At 37.4% G+C, this 21997-nt stretch overlaps 2 protein-coding genes across 9 annotated transcripts in view; one reads left to right on the top strand and one right to left on the bottom strand.

The window, feature by feature from the left end:
• The window catches only part of RO60 (Ro60, Y RNA binding protein), a 26435-nt gene extending 23117 nt beyond the window's left edge, over positions 1-3318 (top strand). For 3 of the 4 annotated variants that reach the window (XM_003893372.4, XM_017951131.3, XM_031657468.1), the window contains one exon: positions 144-1544. In XM_003893372.4, coding sequence (XP_003893421.1) covers positions 144-296 — 153 coding nt within the window. In that variant the 3' untranslated portion in view covers positions 297-1544. Of the gene's footprint in view, positions 1-143 lie in introns of all 4 variants that reach the window. The other variant, XM_009191200.4, reaches the window with a different exon arrangement.
• Positions 1-21997, bottom strand: part of GLRX2 (glutaredoxin 2) — a 23902-nt gene extending 1905 nt beyond the window's left edge. The window contains exons 1-5 of one of the 5 annotated variants that reach the window (XM_031657522.1): positions 21129-21997; positions 16773-16836; positions 13197-13373; positions 12260-12371; positions 3763-4488 (exon numbers count right to left, since the gene is read on the bottom strand). In XM_031657522.1, the coding sequence (XP_031513382.1) occupies positions 4439-4488; positions 12260-12371; positions 13197-13373; positions 16773-16836; positions 21129-21250 (525 nt within the window). In that variant the 5' untranslated portion in view covers positions 21251-21997 and the 3' untranslated portion in view covers positions 3763-4438. Of the gene's footprint in view, positions 1-3762; positions 4489-12088; positions 12372-13196; positions 13374-16772; positions 16837-20862; positions 21085-21128 lie in introns of those variants that run through there. The other 4 variants (XM_009191217.4, XM_009191219.2, XM_003893370.3 and 1 more) reach the window with 4 other exon arrangements.

Here is a 21997-nt window from a genome sequence, read left to right as displayed (position 1 = left end):
AAAAGATTGACCCTCCCCCCAAAAAAAATGACTTTGTAATTAAAAAGCTCTGGTAGAGAAATGTTAAAGTGATTTAATTTTGGAGGTATTTTGTGTTTCCTTACATACATGTTCTTAATATGTATTTTGGTCTTTTTCTACAGAAAATGGATATTCCAGCTAAACTGATTGTTTGTGGAATGACATCAAATGGTTTTACCATTGCAGACCCAGATGATAGAGGCATGTTGGATATGTGTGGCTTTGATACTGGAGCTCTGGATGTAATTCGGAATTTCACATTAGATATGATTTAACCGTAAGCAGCAGCATGATCCAGAGATCCATTGCCATCAGTGATCCCACTAAAAATATACAGCTACTTTCCAGCTAATCCCCACCCAATGAATGATGATGGTATAGTATGTGCATAATGGAAAGTTACCTTACCAAAAAAAAAAAAAAAGAAGGAAAAATAAGATGGGCCCAAAGGTCTGTCTACTAAACTAGCTCTTGGGGAAATAGCTTCAGGATACTATAGTTTCCTCTATCTGATAGAGAACTTTTTGTTAATAGACACTGTAAAATAGTTTTGCTTTGTTGAATAATACATGTGTACTTAAAAGAGGTAAGAGCAAACAGTGTAATTCCACATCATGTCACTTGAGAAGTGCTTAACGTTTTCTTAAACGTTTCCATTGGGAAAGGACAGCTTTGATAATGTCCAAATACTCTGAAATGCACTAGACCATGTAACTGTGATGGAATATGAAACTCATCTGTAAACTTTTATACCAAGGGGGTAAAAAAAAAAAAAAAAAGACATTTGATTAAATTATGAATGAGTTTTACAAATTCCTGTCAGAGTTTTACTAAGATCACACAACAGCTATCTTATTCAGTGAAAAAAATATTTTATTTCTGATGTTTTATTTGGACTTGTAGAACGTGTTACCATTAATCAGAAACATCATGGCAACCCCTAAGAATAGTTTGTGTTGGCTGAGGAATTCTGTTTGGTTTGCTTTTTTTTGCTTTGTTATATTTTATTGCCACAAGGGGTGTGACTTGATAATGATTTCCTCTGAATTACAACAACATAGCCAGATGTAGTCTCACACTTTTTTTCATACTCTTAAGTGAAAATAACATAAAATGTTTCAAGCGCTTAACTCCCCCTCATTCACGAAGTATAACAATTAAAATCTCAGCTATATCCAGTTTAGCTTTTTCCTTACTTTTAAAATAAAAATTTTTACTTTTAACTATTTTTTTAGTCAATATTTTTAAATTGTATACAGGTCAATGGCCTATCTCTTTGTCCATTAATCATTTCATGGCAAAATATTCTTCTTTGATAGTATAAATAAATAATAAAGCAATCTAGGTCCTTCAGGTTTGAAAGGCAATTTTTGAGTAGCATATTACCAGCTAGCCAATCACTAGGAATTTTTTTCAATATTATTTGTATATATTAAACTTTTCATTACACTAAAGTGCATTATTTTCTTAAGCAGGTATCCTTCATTGTGAGGTTTAACATTAAAGCAATCTGTTGAAATGCCGTTATCTTTGCTCATAATTTTATTACAGTCATCTAAGGTAGTTTACACATAAAACCTGTTTGCCTATCTGTTGTTCTCTAAATATTAATTGAAGATTTACTGAGGGTTTGTAAGATCCTTCTTGCTGTTATGTGAAAAGTCAAACTGTAGTTAATGTAATTATAGCCTTTTAGGTGCTTGGGGGTCAGAGGTTTTATGTTTTTTGGGAAAGGGGGACTTTAGTAGTCTGAGGATTTCTGTACATATGTTTCTTCTGTTTTATGTGAAGTTTGGGCTCTGGGAATAAGAAAATGTCCTTTTCAAATTTATTTGACATATTAATGCTGGTTGTGATACAAACCCATTCCTTCAAGGCAACTGGTATCAGTTTTTAAGTGTGATTTACCTGAGATATTTTTGTTCAGCAAAGCTCATCGTAGCACCCCCACCCCTACTTCAGATATGCATTGCTTCTGATGTTGTTCACATCTGTAACCCTGTCAAGCATTGAACTGAATATATTAGCTACTTTTGACATATTAAAATATTACGTTCAGATTGAATTTAAAGTTTAAAGAAACTAATAGAATTATGTAATAGTGAATTCTTTAAGTAAACCCAAGATCTTTAAAATTGTAACATGATCATTTTATTCCTAATAGAAATGTTAAATATAGTACAAAACTGCATTACCTTCAGTTGTGTACTATTTCCATAATACTTTTAGACAGATATATCTATGAGTTAATATTAAATCCATCAAGGATACAAGATTGGATGACCTTTCTGAAGTATTTAGGTAGGTCTAATTAAATGGACTAGGGTAACATTTAAGAAAGAAAGGATAATTAGGAGACGCTACCACAGAAGGTAACTTTTCAAATCATGGCACATTAGAGCTGGAAGAAACCTTAGAAACCTAAAAGCTAATTTTTAAATTTTTGTTAGAGAGCTGAAGTCCAAGACAAGAGTGTGATTTTGAAGTACTATGACCTAGGAAATCTTGGTCTCTTCATTCATGTGCCAGAATTTATTTCCCCACAACATGGGAACACATGGTCTCAGAAGAGTAGAGGATAAAATAAAACTATTTAAGACTTTTACCTTATTGGGTTATTAGGAAATAATGTATATACATGATTGCTTTAGGAGTAGAGAAACAGAATGGGAACATGTATAATTTTGTAATTCATAGGAATCCTCAAGCACAACTAACCTGTGTTGCTATATATATCCACATATATAGAGAAAAAACAAAAAGTTTACCTCATTATGAATAAAATGTACTGAAGTGATAAACAAGTTTTTTATTTCCTGAGTGAGTTTTAGGATTACTGTTAAATTAATATTTGGGAAAATACTGCTTTTAAAAAGAATCCTACAAGAATAAACAAACTTTATTTCCTAGGTAATATGTAAATAGTTCCAGGATATAGTTGTAATTAGTAAAACAAAAACTAATCTTATAATCCCACCCTTTATTAAAGTTCTTGGAAATTCCATTTATTAATACTTATATTATTAGTAACCTATTTTATGAGAGTGTTAGTGAGGCAACATGCTAGTGAATGGAATTTAGTGTTACCCTTTGGAACCTCCTTTGCTTTATCTAACTTACTGTGTGACTGTAGACAACCAATTTAACCTAAGTGATTTGATTTTTTTATCCTTAAAAAGTAACATATCTGTGCTTGGATCATAGAAGAATCAGTGATTTAATATTTATATAAAAATTGAAACTGGGAAAAGGGCTTGCAATACAAGTTAGAATTCTTTTTTTTTTTTTTTTTTTTTTAGTTAAAAACATTCTTGTTAATAGGGTATGTATTTTGAAAGATAAAATGTTTTAGAAAAATAGGCTACTCAACAGGCCTAACAGTGTTTTAAAACATTCCTGTTCAGAGTGGAAAAATTTAGAAGAAAAATTTTCATAGCTAAAGTATTACCCAAAAAGTCACTGTTCTCTACTGAAGAGGGAGAAAAAATATATTCCAACTCTAAGATCTTCTTGGATAGACCTAGTAAAACAAGCTTATACTCTTAAGTGAGGAAATGGTGTTAACAAACTTTTTTTTTTTTTGAGACAGGCTATCCCTCTGTCACCCAGGCTGGAATGGCATGATCACGGCTCACTGCACCCTTGACCTCCCAAGCTCAAGTGATCCTCCCAAGTAGCCAGGAACACAGGCATGCACTGCACTACCATGCCAGCCTTTTTTTTTTTTTTTTAAATTCTTGTAGAGACAAGTCTCACTATGTTGCCCAGGCTGGTGTCGAACTCCTGGGCTCAAGGGATCTTCCTGCCTTGGCCTCCCAAAGTGCTGGGATTAGAGGCATGAGCCACTGCACCCAGCCAACAAACATTCTCTTAATCTTTTAAAGTAACCAGTAAATCTACAAATAGTAAAGTATTATTTTCATCAGGAATTTTTTTATTATTTTTCAGATTTTGCAGAAACAATGTGAAATTGTTTTGGAAAGATAAGGAGAATTTTTGAATAAATTTGAACATCTCACAGTTAAGTGAGAAACACCTTTAAAAGCACAGTAAAGCTACACCTGAACAATAACTAAAGGCTAAATCATTGTAATATTTTGTTGGACTGACTTTAACTTGACCTATTGTAGCCACAAATAACAAATTTCTTTGTAACTGATGCTATTACAGTAGGTAATCAAAAATGAAAAATTCTAGTCTTATATACTAGTTTTGGGGTGTTAAGGCATTATCCCCTCTGGAGAAATGTCATACAGCATCAATGTAAACATGTACAAGAAAGAATTTGAAAAAAAAATGACAGGTTAATCGATGAAATTCGTTGTATTTACTGTTTGGATTTTATTCAGTGTTTCCTTGATGTCTGTTTCCTCATCTCTTACTTGTTGGTAGATGACTTTTCTGCCTCTTTTTTCTTTTAAAATTCCTTTCTTACATTTCTGTCCTCTTTTTCTAGTCGTTCTCTATCTGGATAATAAAATGAATGACAGGAAAGTCACCCACATATAGTTTGGGATGAGCCTTTTGCAGATTGCTTTTTGTTTCATACAAGTATAAGATCATATTTTCTTTTTCAACTTAGTAATAGGCAGGCTTCTTGGAAAAATCAGTAGATTGATACAGTCTCTCCCCAAATCAAATTATATTGTATATCTTTTATATTAGATGTTTGCAGAAATTCTGTGGCCTTTAAGATCAGTTATTCAGCCTTTGTAATTATGTTATCTAGCTATGTTGAAAAGATAAGTGCTTACTATATAAGCACTCTTTGAAAAATAATTAACTGATTACTCTTTCAGAAAACAGCAGGTGTCTCAATGCTTTTATTTCCGTAATTATAAAGACCATTGTCAAAATCTTTGGTTTACTAAGTATTTCATTGAGCATATATAGAGATACATTGCTTGTAGCATAAAAAGTCTTGTAAATAACTTATTCACATTTGGCTTTTTTTTAAATTCATACATTTTTATTTGCTTTTTTGAAAATTATGAAGTTAAAATTTAATTCTAAGGTAGTATTTTTCATGTATAAAACTAATAATGCAGTTTAGCATACTGTTTGAATAAAATTATAATAAATGGCACAATTCCTTAAACCCTGAAAATACCAAGTTATATTGGAAAGTAGTAGAAACAAACAAACTAGTGGAGAACATCTTAGAAAATTCTATTGTGGAAATAAAGATGATTATTTTCAGTCAGAATGAATTTATATATACAACAAAAATACACAAAACCTAATTTTCTCATCCTAAAAAGATTTTTCCCTTTGCGTCTATTTTATTTAGCCCTGCCATGCACCACATTAATTTTATGAACATAAATGATATTTAACTTTTCTTTTTTGAGACAGAGTCTCACTCTGTCACCAGGCTGGAGTGCAGTGGTGCGATCTCAACTCACTGCAACCTCCACTTCTTGGGTTCAAGCAATTCCGCCTCAGCCCCTCAGGTAGTTGGGATTACAGGCGCGCACCACCATGCCCAGCTAGTTTTTGTATTTTAGTAGAGACAGGGTTTCACCATGTTGGTCAGGCTGGTCTCAATCTCGTGACCTCGTGATCTGTCCGCCTCAGCCTCCCAAAGTGCTGGGATTATAGGCGTGAGCCATGGCACCTGGCCACCTTTTCATTTTAAATTGTTTAAATTTATGCCGTTAGACATCAGAATCTATGCATGAACAAAGGAAATAGTAAATTAGCTATATGTCTGCTGGTTTCACTCGGATGTGGATATGGATATGTGGATAAAGACAGTGAATGAAATTAAAACCTTGGTATTTTAAATATCATTACCAGATATAATTGATGGAATGTTGTATCAACAAACATTGAAACCTGGCTTTATTTGTAACGTAAACTATATAGAATCCATACATAGCCAAATTAGATTTAAAATATACAATTAATGAATGGTACTCAAAGTGTTTTTGTTGCACTGTTACTCTGAATGTGGACTCTCTATATTTGGTATGGCGTGACTAGGCATAACTTTTGTAATGTATTTCAGTTGTATGTTTTTCCTTTTATTGCCAGCTTCTGATAATGAAATTTTCCAAAGGGATGGGATATAAGAATCATCTTTTATAAAAACCAGTGGGGAGCTGGGTATTACAATCTAGTTCTAAACTATTTGCTTTATATAAAGGCTTTGATTTCTATAACTGACCATTTGATGAATATTTAAATTACACAGAATAATGTCTACATAGAATAAACTTAAGTATTCAAGAGCCTTAAAGTGAAAAAATGAACCTTTTGACTGCCTTAAAATATGACTTGCTCTGTAATTCAGGCATACTAGTTACTTTCCGTGGGATCTGTTTAATGCCTTAATAGTGTTCTAATGTTTCTGAAGTACAGAACTCAAAGGGTCTTTTAGAGCTTTTAATTTTACATAGTGAATGGAAATTTAAGTATTAAGTTTTAAAACCTGGTTGTACATTAGTAATTTAAACATCCAATAACTGGAAAATCTAGGTACATTGATGTGTTATATACATGACTGTTAACATCAGTAATATTTTTTGATAGTTTAAGGTTTTTTATTGTTTTGTATAACAAGTTATCCAACAAGTTGGACTTTATAACATAACATCCTAGGACCAAGTTGCATATTTAACACTGAATGAAAATGCAGTTGTACAGTTCCAAAAATAATTAATTTTTTAAGGGAATTTTTCAAGACAAAAGGCAAATATTTTGTTTCAAACCTAGAAGCAAATTCATTCCAAGAACTGAATATAGTAGTAAAACATAAAGACTATTGCAATAAAAAGTTTCCAGGCCAGTGACTTGTTTAATTACATTCACATTTTTACATTCACTTTGCCTTTCAAAGCAGGAGTATTTTATAAAACTGAAAGAATACTTTAAATTGTCAAGCTGGTGCTTAACAGTATATGTAAAATTTAAGTTTATTTCATTTCCAAGGAAAGGACCCTGAAGGGAGGGCACAGGGAGCTTCCTAGGTCTGTTGATAAACTAACTGATGCTTTGTCAAGTCTTCCAAGTTTTCACTGTAAATAATACACCTAACAATGTAATTTTGCTGTTTTCTAATAGGGAATGAATGAATATATTAATGTATTACATTTGTTTCATGATAAAACAGTTTTCACCAATACTGTGAAATCCTTTCTCTCCTTTCTAGCCTTGCAAAATACCCTACTAAATAAATCCTTTTAGACATGGAGTGCAGGTGGACACTGTGTGAACTGTTGCTGGTCAGTTATTGTAGAAATTGATAGATGTACCAAATAAACTCTATGCACATTAAATAAGTGTCTTTCTGTTTCTTTCAAGATATGAATTTTAAGGTTATAATATGCCTTATAAAACCTAAAGCCTTTAGTAATCTTTTGTATTGGAACAAGGTAAAATTTAAGTTTTGATAATTAACATTGACCTTTTAATGTATCTAATTTTATGTAAGTATTAAAGTACATGAAGTTAAAGATTCTTTACCCATGGAATTCATTTATAACAAAATGATTAGATTTAATGAAAACAAATTCTTTAAAGTTTTAAAATAGGATTCTTTTGTGAAAAAATCTACTCAAAATTGCCTTTGGCAAAAGTTATCATCCAAACACAAGAAGTCAACTATGCAAATAAAAACACTGTTTCAATGCCAATTTGCAGAATTTTTTCTCTCAATTCCCATAAAAATTTTCTGAAAAGTTCTAAGATCTAAACTGTAGGTAACTGAAAGCAAGTTACGTCAGAATATACTCACCAAAACTTCAAAAAATTTGGTTGATTTTACAGAAATCTACTTATAAAAGATGAAGTCAACAGTTGTATGAGAAGGATCACAAATTATATTTATAGATACCAGATTTAATAAATTTTAACAATATTAAACTTATCAAGAAAACCTGACTTTAAAAGATGTTGTTCAAATGGTAATTTTTAATTAGTAAACAGTAAAATCCAGGTACAGAAGATCCCTTTGTTCTTCAACAGCTTTTCAATTAGATATTTTGGCAATTAAAATGTAAATTGATTAGTGATAAAGTGAAAAATGGCCTAGTTTTTTATATTAATGAAGTCCAGTAAACAGCTCGTATTTCAGATCTTAAAGGGCCGGGCATTGTGGCTTACACCTGTAATCATAGCACTTTAGGAGGCGAAAGCAGGAGGACTGCTTGAGCCCAGGAGTTCCAAACTGTAAATAAAGTTGTAAATATGGGGATCTTGCTGGGCAACACAGCAAGTCCCCCATATTTACAAAAAACTAAAAAGAATTAGTTGAGCATGGTGGCATGTGCCTGTAACCTTAGCTATTCAGAAGGCTACGGTAGGAGGATCACTTCAGCCCAGGAGTTTAAGACTGCAGTGAACCATGATAGAGTCACTTCACTCCATCCTGGGCTACAGAGGTAGACCTTGTCTCAAAAAAAAAATGTAAATAAAAAATGTAAAAATGAGGACTGAGGAAAAAAGAAGTTAGTCACCATTCTCTTACTTTTATCCAGCTGTAAGGTATGGAAAAGCAGAAGAAATGGAAATCAATATCCAAGACAACATGAAATCCCAGAGGCTTCCCCTGCTCCCTAAATTCTTGGCTGGGTACAGGTAGGAATCTTGGAAGACCCTGATGGGTCCACAAGAAAACACACACATGCCTGAGCCATTGTGATTGATAATAGCCATTATGTATTGTCTATTAAAAACCACTCTGAATGATTTACATATATTATCTCCATTCCTCAAAAAATAAACCCTAAAGGAAAGTACTATTACCTACATTTTATAAGAAACTTGAAGTTCTGAGAGGTTAAGTCACCTACCTAATGGTTACACCTTTAGTGATGTGAACGCTTGTCTGTCTTGACAAATCATCAGCTATGCTCTGAAAGTATGTTACGATTTTTTTTTTTAACTGAAGGTTTAGTGCTGTTATGCTGTGGTCTCCCATCTAAATCCTTCTCCCTTAACCCCTAGCTTTGTAACCAGCCTGTTGCATACAGTTAAAACTAAAGTTGTTGGCGTTCCACGATTGGCAGTGTCAGTAAGGGAGCTGCTGGCTTCAGTGCTTCCCTACATCCTTGGATTCTGCTCCTCGTTTTGTTTTCCTCTTGGAGAGTCCCTATACTTTTTAAAACCTGCTAAGCCTTGCATTTTTAAAAATGTATTATTGTGTCCAATATTTTAAACGTTTTAGAGTGGCAAGTTTTTTGTTATTGTTTTGGGTTTTTTTCCAAAGATATTTAATGTGCCATATGGCAAAAAGAGGTCAGATTTCTTGTATTTTATTTCATCCCTTAGCGTTTAACAAATAGGGGAAATCTGCTTCCTTTTTGATGCAGTGCTAAACCCTCCAAAGTAAAAATCTTTTATTAGTCAATGAGTTTAAGTTCAGAAGACTAAGAGGCAGGTATTAGTAGGGTTTATTTCTTCCATTTTAAATAAAGCCATACTGAGAATCAGATATCATATTACCTTCAGTAGAGTTTTTGAGGCTTTTGATGATAAGGCTTCTCTCCCTAATACTGAATTCTTTCAAGATCTGAACATAGTCAAGAACCACCTACCACTCGCCTCTCACCCTATGTCCTACCAGTCTAGGAAGAGTTGATAAAAGATGTTTCTTCACAGGCCAGGCGCAGTGGCTCATGCCTGTAATCCTAGCACTTTGGGAGGCCAAGGCAGACGGACTGCCTGAGCTCAGGAGTTTGAGACCAGCCTGGCCTACATGGCGAAATCCTGGCTGTACTAAAAATAAAAAAAGTCAGCCGAGTGTGGTGGTGCTCACCTATAGTCCCAGCTACTCAGGAGGCTGAGGCATGAGAATCGCTTGTACCCAGGAAGTGGAGGTTGCAGTGAGCTGAGATCGTGCCACTGCACTCCAGTCTGGGCAACAGAAAGAGACTGTTTCAATTAAAAAAAAATAAAATAAAAAAGGTAAAGATGTTTTTCACAGTCAAGCACTGGTGTTTCTATACCTTGAAGTAACTTGCCTCTACCCTTAATATCTAATATGATGAACAACTATAACACAATTTTACCATTCTCAGGTAATAGACTTCCTCAACTCTCGTCAAGATTTTTTTCAGAATCCCCAAAAGCCTGAATCTAACAAAGCTTTAACAACATAGCAAGAACTTTCTTTTGACATAATGCGAAATAAAGAACTAAAGACATTCCACTTTTTGTTCCATTCTAGTGCTATAACCTAAATTATCACAAGGGAATGAAATTCTTGTCTAAATTCTTGATCAAGAGGTCTCCTAATGGCAGTTTAAATCCAGGTAAGAAGCATCACTGATGGCAAAAGGCCAAGGAAGCCATCAGCTGTATTCTTCAGGACTGTTCCAGATTCTCTGGTCCATCCTGACAGAAACCAGAAGCACTTTTGAAATCCATTTTTCTTCTACCTCTGATGGAGGATTTTTTCTTCTCAGCATCTGGTAATCTGGCCCAACTGACTCTGTGAGATCAACTAGGAAAATGCTTTGTATAGTAGGTACTTTAAAAATTCTTGTTGATCGGAAGCTGGAAAGATGATTTCACTAATGAAGTACTGAACGTCTTCAATTATTGTAAAATAAGACTTCCTATAGGATAAATCTTGTTTGCTAAGTTTAGCTGAATTGAAATCAGTTTGAATAGTATTCCCAGTATTGAACACATTAAGTGTTCAAAGGCTCTTGAAAATTGAGTTAAATTGTGAGGTGGAGAGTTCTGCTTTCCAGAATTTATATATATATATATAAAAATATGTATTAAAATACATATAAGGCCAGGTGCAGTGGCTCACCCCTGTAATCCCAGCACTTTGGGAAGCCGAGGCAGGTGGATCATGAGGTCAGGAGTTTGAGACCAGCCTGGCCAAGATGGTGAAACTCCGTCTCTACTAAAAAATGCAAAAATCAGCTGGGCGCAGTGGCGGGCACCTGTAATCCCAGCTACTTGGGATGCTGAGGCAGGAGAATCGCTTGAACCCAGGAGGCGGAGTCTGCAGTGAGCCGAGATTGCACCATTGCACTGTAGCCTGGGCAACAGAGCAAGACTCCATCTCAAAAAAAATAAATAAATAAAACACACATAAATTCTGGAAAGCAGAACTCTCCACCTCACAACCTAATTCAAGTACATTTAATATAAAAAATGTGTGTGTGTGTGTATATATATATATGAAATGTTTATGAGGTGGAGATCTCATAAATTATGAGTTGATCTCACAGAGTCACTTGGGGCTTTCCAAAAAATATATATATATGTGTGAGTGTGTGTGTGTGTGTGTGTGTGTGTGTGGGTATATACATAAAACCTCAAAATTTATATATATATTATATATGTAATTATATATAATACATATATAAAAATATATATGACCTCAAACTCCTGGGCTCAAGAGATCCTCCTGCCTCAGCCTCCTGAGTAGCTAGGACTCCAGGCATGTGCCATCACAACAAGCTAATTTTTGTTTATTTTTTGTAAATATGGGGTTCTTACTATGTAGACCAGGCTGATCTCGAACTCCTGAGCGCAGGTGATCCTTGCACCTCGGCCTCCCTAAGTGCTAGAATCACAGGCATAAGCCTATCATCCCATGCCAACTGAAGTACATTTCTATACTGTTTCAAAAGTTCATCCTCATACAATGCTGAAATCATCTCCTTTTAATTTCTGCCCATAGGTATAGTTTTGTTCCCTGGAACTATTAAGTCATTAAATGAGTAATTTAGTTTCTCTAAGATAAATTTCATTCCATGCTAAAAATTTAATATACTTCTATTACTCTACAAGTACAAAGTGTGAAGGCTTTTCACAATATCGTACAAGATATTCCTGCCGAGTTGACAAGTGTATCAGCAAAAGCCTTAAATTTTAAAGAGAAATCACACATCAGTCCTTACCACTTAAAAACTATTGTAGATAAAGAGTTAACTCCTGAATAGGAAATAAAGAATTCCAAATGCTTACCTTCTAGCTCTTGGTTATAAAATTCATACATAAATTCCTAAGAAAATACATTCTTTCCTTATCTTGATACAACTCCAACCTTTCATTTTTTAAATATCATCCCTTTTTCTCAAGAATTGGCAGGTGGGAAGAAGAGGTTTCCACTGCAGTTTATTGTTCATTATTTTTACATCTTCATGAAGACAATGCATGTATTTAAAACATCCTCAAACATTTAAAAGACATTATTGGGCATTACCACTTTAACTGACACTGTACTAGCAAACTTATTAGGATAAACATCACTGAAATTCTTTCCTCTTACTTTTTTTTAAATAACACTGATGAACTAGTGGGAGCAATTTTCCTTCTTTGTGAAGCCTATAAGTGTCAGTTGCACCTCCAATAAAAGTACCATTGACAAATATTCTTGGAACCTGTTGGACAAACAAAAGAAGAATTAGGCTTCACTCTAGTATCAGAACTAAGATTTCATATAGTAATAGACATTTGAACTCTGGGTACTTTTATGAGCCTGGCACCACAAAGCTCTTTCACAAATTAAATCTTAAAATCTTTACCCTTTGAGGTAGGTATTATTTTTAGCCCTATTTTGGAGGAAAATGAGGCACAGGAACTTGTGCAAAATCACAATGATGGTAAAAGCCAGACTGCGATTCAAATTCAAAACAATCTGATTCTAAAACCCTTCTGCCTAATCACCATGGTATGTAAAAGATAAACTAAAGCAGATAAACTAATAATATTTAGTTATTTTCTTACATTTGTTTACTGAAGGGAAAGAGTGCACTATAAACTTCTTTCAATAAACTTGAAAGTGGCAACACTGCACATTTTTCTGATTATGCATATTATGGAAAAATCCAAATTTCAAGAATCTAAAAACATGGAGCACTAAAGCATTCCTATTAGAAAAGTAATTGAAGACCAACCCCTGTATTGCCCAGGTAAAGGGAGGAAGAATACTTTTATCTTGCAAAGAGCTCCAAGAGGAACTCAAAGATCCATAGACAAGCACTCATAATAATGCTACTCATCAACCCCAATCAAAACACACACACAGAATAAAAATAAATCAACTCTGCTGTTTCCTATTCTAAGAATCTGGTTCCTAGATCTGCAGCTGCTTTTTCTATCCTCAGAGAATGTCTGGCTCATTTTCCAAACACAAGGGTCTAGGCTCTGGGTGATCCGGTTTACAACCTATTAAAGAGGAACAGCACCACAGAGGATATACTCACAGTTCTTTCACCAGTCATTTTGTAAAGAGCATCTTGGAACTGGTTTCCATATTCAAGCAGGTCCAATTCCACCACTTTATAGTTAACATTCATGTCATGGAAAAGCTTTTTTGCCATTGTACAGTAAGAACAGGATGTTTTTGAGAAAATCACCACACAGTTATCAGAAATTGTTTCCTGAAATAAAACCACAAAAAATCACTTTAATTCTAGACATTACCAATTGGAAAGAAATTAGGATATAATGGAAAGGGTATGGATTTTGGTCTCATGATTCCGGGCTCAAACTAAGCATCATCTATTTTTTCTCATCTGCAGATTGAGGATATTTTTCATTTCAAAGCAATGTTATTAGGAAAAAAGATGTAATAAAAAGTGCCTGGCATAGAGCAGTAACAATAAATAATAATCATAGCCAATTCATATACAGCAACCATTTCTGTGTGCCAAGTACTATTCTCAACACTTTTATCTTCACTGGGTTATTTAAACCTCACTACAATCCTGAGGTAGGTCCTATTATTGTCCCCACTACACAGATGAGGAAAGTGAGGTACAGATAAAGATCAACAATTTGTTCATGGTTCTCAGCTAATAGGTGGAAGAGCTGGGATTAGACCCAGGCAAATCTGGCTCTACAGTCCAGATATTTAATCTCCATTATACTCCTTTTTCAGCTGGATGCAGTGGCTCATACCTGTAATCCCAGCACTGGGGGAGGTTGAGGTAGACAGATCACTTGATGTCAGGAGTTCGAGACCAGCCTGGCCAAAATGGTGAAACCCCATCTCTACCAAAAACACAAAAGTTGCTGGGCATGGTGGCACATGCTTGTTAACCCAGCTACTCAGGAGGCTGAGGCAAGAGAATCACTGGAACCAGGGAGGTGGTTCCAGTGATTCTCCAGCCTGAGGAACACAGTAAGTGGACTCTGTCTCAAAAAAAAAAAAAAAAAAAAAAAAACCAAAACAAAAAACCCAAAACATTGTACTTCTTTTTCTGTTTTTTTTCTTTTTCTTTTTTTTTTTTTTTTGAAACAAAGTCTCACTGTGTCCCTCAGGCTGGAGTTCAGTGGCGAGATCTCGGCTCACTGCAACCTGCGCCTCCTGGGTTCAAGTGATTCTCAAGCCTCAGCCTCCCGAGTAGCTACGATTATAGGCACCTGCCACCATGGCCAGTTAATTTTTGTATTTTCAGTAGAGACAGGGTTTCACCATGTTGGCCAGGCTGGTCTCAAACTGCTGACCTCAGGTGATCCACCCGCCTCAGCCTTCCAAAGTCCTGGGATTACAGGTGTGAGCCACCGCGCCCGGCCCCAAAACATACTTCTTTTCAAATATTCAGTAGGTATTCAGGAGTTAACTCCTTATCTTCTATTCTATAGCTTTCAATGGTAAGGAATGGTATATGATTTCTTCTTAAAATGTAAGGCTTACCCCTCTACTTCTATCCCTTCCTATATACCTTTATAGTACAAAAGCTGTCATTACTCTATTGATAAGGTATTCTCATACTCTTAATTCAGGAAAAGCTATTTCCAGAAATGCTGATTCAATGAGTTTGAGGTAGAAGTTGAAAACTGTATTTTTTCAAAAACTTCTCCATATAATTACGATATCAGCCTGGTTTGAAAACTACCCTCCAGGCCTTTACCACAATGGCTATGAGACTCTGCTATGCATCTACACAGCCTATGAAGTTTTTGTTTTTGTTTTTTGTTTCTAAACATAGGAATGCCTAGGTCCTTCAAAAGATTTTGAATGGATAGATTTAGCACCCAGACATGTGTCTAGGTTTCTTTGTTTGTTTGTTTTTTGAGACAGAGTCTCACTCTGTCATCCAGGCTGGAGTACAATGGCACGATCTCAGCTCACTGCAGCCTTAACCTCCTGAGCTCAGGCGATTCTCCCACCTCAGCCTGCCAAGTGTTTGGGACTACAGACACATGTCATGACACCTGGATATTTTTTGTAGAGACAGGGTTTCGCCTTGTTGCCCAAGCTGGTGTTGAACTCCTAGGCTCAAGTAATCTACCCGCCTTGGCCTTCCAAAGTGCTGGGATTACAGACATGAGCCACTGTGCCTGGCCTGTGGTGGATCATAAGCAGCACCTTCAAGATGAAGGCCAAAAACCAGAAAGTATAAGACCCATGCTTCAGAAGTTATACCCACCCTTGGGTGTCAGAAAGGCCCTGAGTTTTAGCGCAGCTGTCTGCAAGTTGGTCTATTTTTATGCTTCCCTTGTGCTTACTAATAATATTCAGTATAAAAGTCTATCCTAGGGAGGGCCTGCCATACCAGAGATGTATTAATGAATCCATCTTATGGAGGACAAAACCAAGGCTGAGTGGTTTGCAATACTGGGATTTGACTCAACCTGGTTACAACACCAAAGCCAGTGCTCTTCCCTCCACCATGCTCCCTCAGGTTACAGACACGCTGACACCATCGTGTAGGGAGAGATGAGCTTCCAGGGCTCTGACATATATTAGACATGGTTGAAGAGTTTCCAAAGTGAGCTGAAACTAAAGACGACAGTGTTAGGGTTTCTAGAACCCTCTTCTGACTTTTTCTCAAGCTCACCCTTACTGTATATTCCATGATGTTGTAATTTTACTTTAAAACAGGCAATTCGGGCCAGGCATGGTGGCTCATGCTTGTAATCCCAGCACTTTGGGAGGCTGAGGCAGGCAGACTGCTTGAAGTCAGGAGTTCAAGACCAGTCTGGCCAACATGGTGAAACCCCATCTCTACTAAAACACAAAAATAAGTTGGGTGTGGTGGCGGGTGCCTGTAATCCCAGCTACTAGGGAGGCTGAGGCAGGAAAATTGCTTGAACCCAGGAGGCAGAGGTTGCAATGAGCTGAGATCGCGCCACTGCACTCCAGCTTGGGCAACAGAGCGAGACTCTGCCTCAAAACAAAACAAAACAAAAAAGCAATTCCCTCACAGTTATAGCAATAGCTAGGAGTTTAGCCAAATCAACTAAAGGCAGAAATTTTTTTTTTGTTTGTGGTAGTAGTGAGTGGTAAGCAAGAGAGAAAAAATCGATGTATCTTGTAGGTTGCAAGCGAAGAAAAACATACATGTAAGGGAGATTTTCTAAGGCAGAATTAACGAAGCTTCTCAGTAAAAGAAAAAGGAAAAGAAGTCCTATCCCTGAGAGGTTTATGGAGTAACTACTGCATAGTAGGTTCTGTACTAACAAAGAAAACTGTTAAACTGCTGCCCAGGCCAAAATCAAATAGGATCCCTAGCTAAGGGCAGCTTGACTGGTATCAACACTGGATCTCAAGTGGGTATGATGAAAAGGAGCAGCCAACCTCATTATCCAACTTAGACGGAGTGAAGACTTCATTAAAAATAAATCTCATACATTTTAATTACCAAAATGATCTAGGACTTCTTAGTCACAAGGATGATTTTCATAGCAGACTTTTAAATAAATATGAACCTCTTAATTCATTTGCTGAACAATCTCAAGTTTGGATACTGAATAATCAGCATATTAAATATGTAGGGGACAATTCTTTCTCTACAGAAGAAAGTTCTTCAATCATCTCCCACATCACTCACTTGGATCTGGTTCAGAGGCACCGTTGCTAAATTCTCCAAAGACGATGATGTGTTGCTCTCCATTCTAAAAGGAATTTAAAAGAACAATGTAGTTTATTAAGCATTAAAGATAATTTACCACGAGTTCTATTTGAAAAAAAACTTACAAACATAGCCAAACTTACAAAATAGAAAAAATTTTTTACTTATTATCAGTATAAAATGTCAATTTATAAAGTGTTTGTTTCACCAAAACCAAAAAGGTCTGTGTGCTTATGTAACTAGCTTCCCAACATCCTTAATTATTTGATAAAATCATATTTACTGTGTTTAAAGTTTGACACACTCTTATTTATAACTGGCAAATTTCAAATATTCCATCCTACGCCGTGTGACCTGACCATTGGTTTAAAAATATAGTTTCTACTTTCTGAGTAAAACATGCCAAAACTCTAGGAACACACTGTGAAGCAGGGAACCTTCAAAGATTTTTGAGGAAGCTACGGTATCTCAACCACAATGGGCCGTAGCTCCAAATTTCCTAGTGTGCAAAGTGGAAACAATTATCACTGGCACCTCTCAAAGGATTTTGTGAAGATTAAATGAATTCATATGCAGAAAGCAGGTAAGTGCCTTCCACACAGTAAATGCTCAATAATGTTTGACATTACTACTAGAATTTCCTGAATACAGAATCTCTCAGTATTTATTATCCAAAACCTAGCTGTTGGGAGCTTGTTAAAGGAAGCATTCATTGTCAGGAAAATTATCACTAAAAAACAAAAAAAACTCAACCAGTTTATCATCCTCAAATCTTTTTATCCCTGGAACCTTTCCTTCCCCATCCACTCATCTTTCTTGGTCAACCAGGCCCTATTGCACTGTTGGAACAATATCAAACACCATGATGCAAACTAACTGCAGAGTAAAATTACAAATCTTACAACAGGATTATGAGATATAATAGATGTTTCAAAAGAGAGTTACTCGAATATCTAAAGAATAAGAGAATTTTTGAAACTTCAGATATTTAAAAAACTGTTATCCTTATGATTAGGTTATAAAACTCAAATATTCTGCCTTCAAATCAATAGTGTATTCATGGGGGGTGCATTTAAAATTTAAGTGTTCTTAAATATAAAGGTAAAGCTACTTTTTATGTTTTAATTTTTGCAAAAGTCCCAAGCAAAATTTTTTAAACTGGATAGCATGAAATATTAGTCTTTTTGTTGAGATGGAGTCTCACTCTGTCACCCAGCCTGGAGTGCAGTGGCGTGATCTTGGCTCACTGCAACCTCCACTTCTCGGGTTCAAGCGATTCTCCTGCCTCAGACTCCCGAGCCGCTGGGACTACAGGCGTGTACCACCACACCTGGCTAATATTTTGTATTTTTAGTAGAGATGGGGTTTCACCATGTTGACCAGGCTGGTCTCGAACTCCTGACCTCAGATGATCCACCTACCTTGGCCTCCCAAAGTGCTGGGATTACAGGTGTAAGCCACCGCTCCTGGCCTGAAATATTAGTCTTATTTTAAGTGAATCCACTTTAAATAGCTTTTTCCATTACATCTTATCCTTGGATAATGAACATCTGCCCTACACAGTAGTCTCCCCTTATCCACGGTTTCAGTTATCCAAGGTCAGCTATGGTCCAAAAACATTACATGGAAAATTTCAGAAGAAAATAGTTGGTAAGTTTTAAGTTCTAAGTAGCATGATGAAATTTTGAGCCATCTAGCTTCCTCCTACCCAGGGTATGAATCCTCCCTTTGTCCAGCACATGGACCCTCTATAAGCTCCCCACCCTTTAGTCAACAGCTGTCTTGGTGACCAGATCGACTGTCACAGTCTGGTGATGCTTGTGTCCAAGTAACACTTATTTTACTTAATGGCTCCAACAAGAGTGAAACTCCATCTTTAATAATAATAATAATAATAATGGCCCCAAACCACTATAGTAGTGATGCTGGCAATTCAGGTATGTCAAAGAGAGAAGCCCTAAAGTGCTTTCTTCAAGTGAAAGGGTGAAAGTTCTCCACTTAATAAGAAAAAAAAAAAAAAAAAAAATCGCATGCTGAGGTTACTAAGGTCTATGGTAAGAACAGACCTTCTATCAGTGCAATTGTAAAGAAGTAAAAAATTCATGGTAGTTTTGATGTCACATCTCAAACTGCAAGTTACAGCCACAGGGTATAAGTGCTTAGTCAAGCCAGAAAAAGGTATTAAATTTGTGGAGGCAAGAACAGAAAAAGTGTTCCAACTGACAGCAGTGTGTTACGCCAAACAGCACTGGGCCTATAAGAAGATTCAGCAAGGGATTCCTTGAAATGAGCATTTTGTTATTAAAGTGGTTGGTCTTTTATTATTGTTGTTAATCTCTTACTCTGCCTAATTTATAAATTAAGCTTTATCATAGGCATGTATGTATAGGAAAAATAGCATGTATAGGGTTCAGTACTATCCGAGGTTTTAGGCATCCACTGAGGGTCTTGAAACATGTCCACCCCAGTAAGGGGGAACTATTATGATATCAGCACACCTAGAGTGAGGAAGCTACAGCAAACATCAGTTTGTTCAGTAACAACAAGGAAGAGTAAGAGACAGGAACTAAACATTATAACATTATAACCTACCCAATGTTTACAATCTATTATTCCTTGCTTCCCAATAGATTAGCAAGGAACCCTTTAAAACAAAAAGTCCTGCGTGCTTAACTCAGGAAGGAGTTAGGGGCAGCGAGCTAGGAAGACTGTAGCCAACCTGAGAGGAGGGTGAAGCTTTAAGATAAAAGGAAGTTGAGTTCCTGAAGCCTAAACCAGAAAGGTTAGGCAGCGCTGGCCTAGCCCTAAGGAAGAGCATTGGTGGAATCAATCAGCAAGCTGTATTTGGTTTATCAACTAAGAAAGCAAGTCCTTTCATCTCAGGTCCAGCACTTAAAACTGTCATACCCAAACCATTTACTTCACTACTACTGAAGGAACTCCAACTGAAAACAAGAAAATGTTTTCTTGGATAGTGAGAGGAGGTAGGAGGTGCATTCTGAAATATTACCCCCTACCCTACCAAATAAAAGTGTTTCTGGAAGGCACCCTTCCCCTTCAATTTCTGGTTGACCTCGGTAAAATCTGTCGCGAACTATGAATAGAAACATGCACGGAGGAAGTAAGTGCACAATAAACATTTCGTTTCAATACGGATGAAGCACCTAGTCACGCCATATTTATGGAGTGCCTACTGTGTGCTAAGTAGGCAAGGTGCTATACTGACCCCAGGGATACGCAGAAAAAAACACTGCAGGGCCTCAACGAGCTGTCAAATATTTAACAGCCTGTGATTAGGGCCTTCAGGAGGGGTGTCCAGCTTGATCTGGAAAGTTAAACTTGAGGTTCCTGGAATCTTGCAAAACTGATATAAGTTCCCAGATTAAGCAGATAGGGAGACAGACTCTCTGGCCAAGTGCGCAGTGGCAGGCGCGGAGGTGCGAGCCGGCAGCACAGCCAGGGACCAGCCGCGCAGGCGTGGGCGGCACTGCCGCAGGTCCCTTCCACTGCGGGTCCCGAAGCCGCGGATATTCTAAACTACGAAGTGTAAGGCAGTCACAGCCTCTATCCTAAAAGCTCTGGCCATTCAGCAGGAATCCTTGCCTTCACTTCCTGCAGTAGGGTGGCTAAGTTTAGTAAACAAGAATGCAGGACGCCCGGTTAAACTAGAATTGTAGACAAACACCAGAAAACTGTTCCGTTTTTCCTATGTCCAGTACAGTATTTGGGACACACTTGGACTAAGAATCATTCGCTCTTTAAGTGAAATTCCAACTGATCGCGGCGTCTTGTATTTTTACCTAATAATTCACAGAGGATGGTCTAAGCGAACATGAGTCAAACATTTTCAACACGAGAGTCACAGGCTCCTGAAGTCAGCACAGCCGCGGAGGCACCCTTCTCTGCCCATCCCTCGAGCGCCTCCGCGTGTTATGACTCAGAGCCCACGCTCTAGCCCGCCTAGCCCACCAGGGGCCAGGGCAAAGGGGCGCGTCCGCCCACCGCTCCCTCCAGACTCCCGCAAGGCCAGCGCACCACGCAGGGGCGCTCCCGCCCGCCAACCCCGTACCCAGAGGCCGCAGCGGCCGCAGCTCTTGCAGCTCCCGCAGCTCCCGCCGCCCTGTCAAGCCAGCCTGCCAAGCCGCTCCTGCTCCGAACCAGCCGCGTCCCCGCCAGCGCCGGGCGGTGCCAGAGCATGGTCAGAGCCCTGAACCGCAGCAAGCTCTACGGCCGGCCGGACACCGCGGATCCTAGGAACCCGCCTCCTCCGGCCCGGACCCCGCCTTGCCCCGCCCCATCCCGCCCCTTCGGGCTGCCCGCGCCGCCGCCGGTCACCTCCACTCTGCCGAGCGCGTCCTTTCAGGGCGGCCTGGAGCTCGGATTCTGGCGAGTGCCGCCCACATGTAAACATCCTTCAGAGGGTATAGGCGGCTCCCTTGCTTATCTCGAGGGTTCATCCAAGCCCCGCCTCTGGTTTCTTTTAGGTTTAGGGACGCTCATAAAGGCTCCCAGGCACATGGAAGCAGTGCATGAGGATGGCAGACATGCTGGGGAAACGGAGAAGGAAAAACATGACTATCCAAAAAAAGAATCAAAGTGGTGCCTCAGATGTTTCCAACTACCTGTTAGACAACTTTTTGTGTAGGTGAAATAAGAGCCTAAATATATCCTCTTATAATTAGGCAGTTGGTCGAGACCCAATATAAATTATGGGGATACTGGGGTTTACACCCATAATCAAAAGAAAAAATCCAATGTTGAAGGTTTACTCCTTTGTCTTTAAAGAAGACAAAGATTATTTCCCACCACCTAAAAAAAAAAAAAAAAAAAATTAGGAAACAAAACAAAAGAAATTAGCACAGAGATGTTTCACCATGGCTTTGAAAATGGGCGATTGCTGCTGACAGGGTTATCTAAGCCACTCAGTGATGGTAATAATAGCCTTTGTGCGTCACTATTTAAGGTTGGGGGTAAGCCTTTATTTACTGAGGACACTGAAATTCATCTTAAAGTCAAAGGTCAAATGGTACATCTAAAATTCTAAACAATTGGTACAACAATCCAAACCTTTTTTGATTCTTCATGTTCAACTAAGTGTAAAATCCATGTTACCAAAGTACAAAATAAGAACTTCTATTTCTGACAGTTCTTTTCCAACATTCAAATAGGCTATGTTTGATTACTTAATAAAAGGATGGAAGTTA

This window comes from Papio anubis, chromosome 1 (genome assembly GCF_008728515.1).
Source record: "Papio anubis isolate 15944 chromosome 1, Panubis1.0, whole genome shotgun sequence".
NCBI lineage: Eukaryota > Metazoa > Chordata > Mammalia > Primates > Cercopithecidae > Papio > Papio anubis.
The sequence above is the reverse complement of the archived record's forward strand: the minus strand, read 5'-3'. Positions and strand labels throughout refer to the sequence as shown.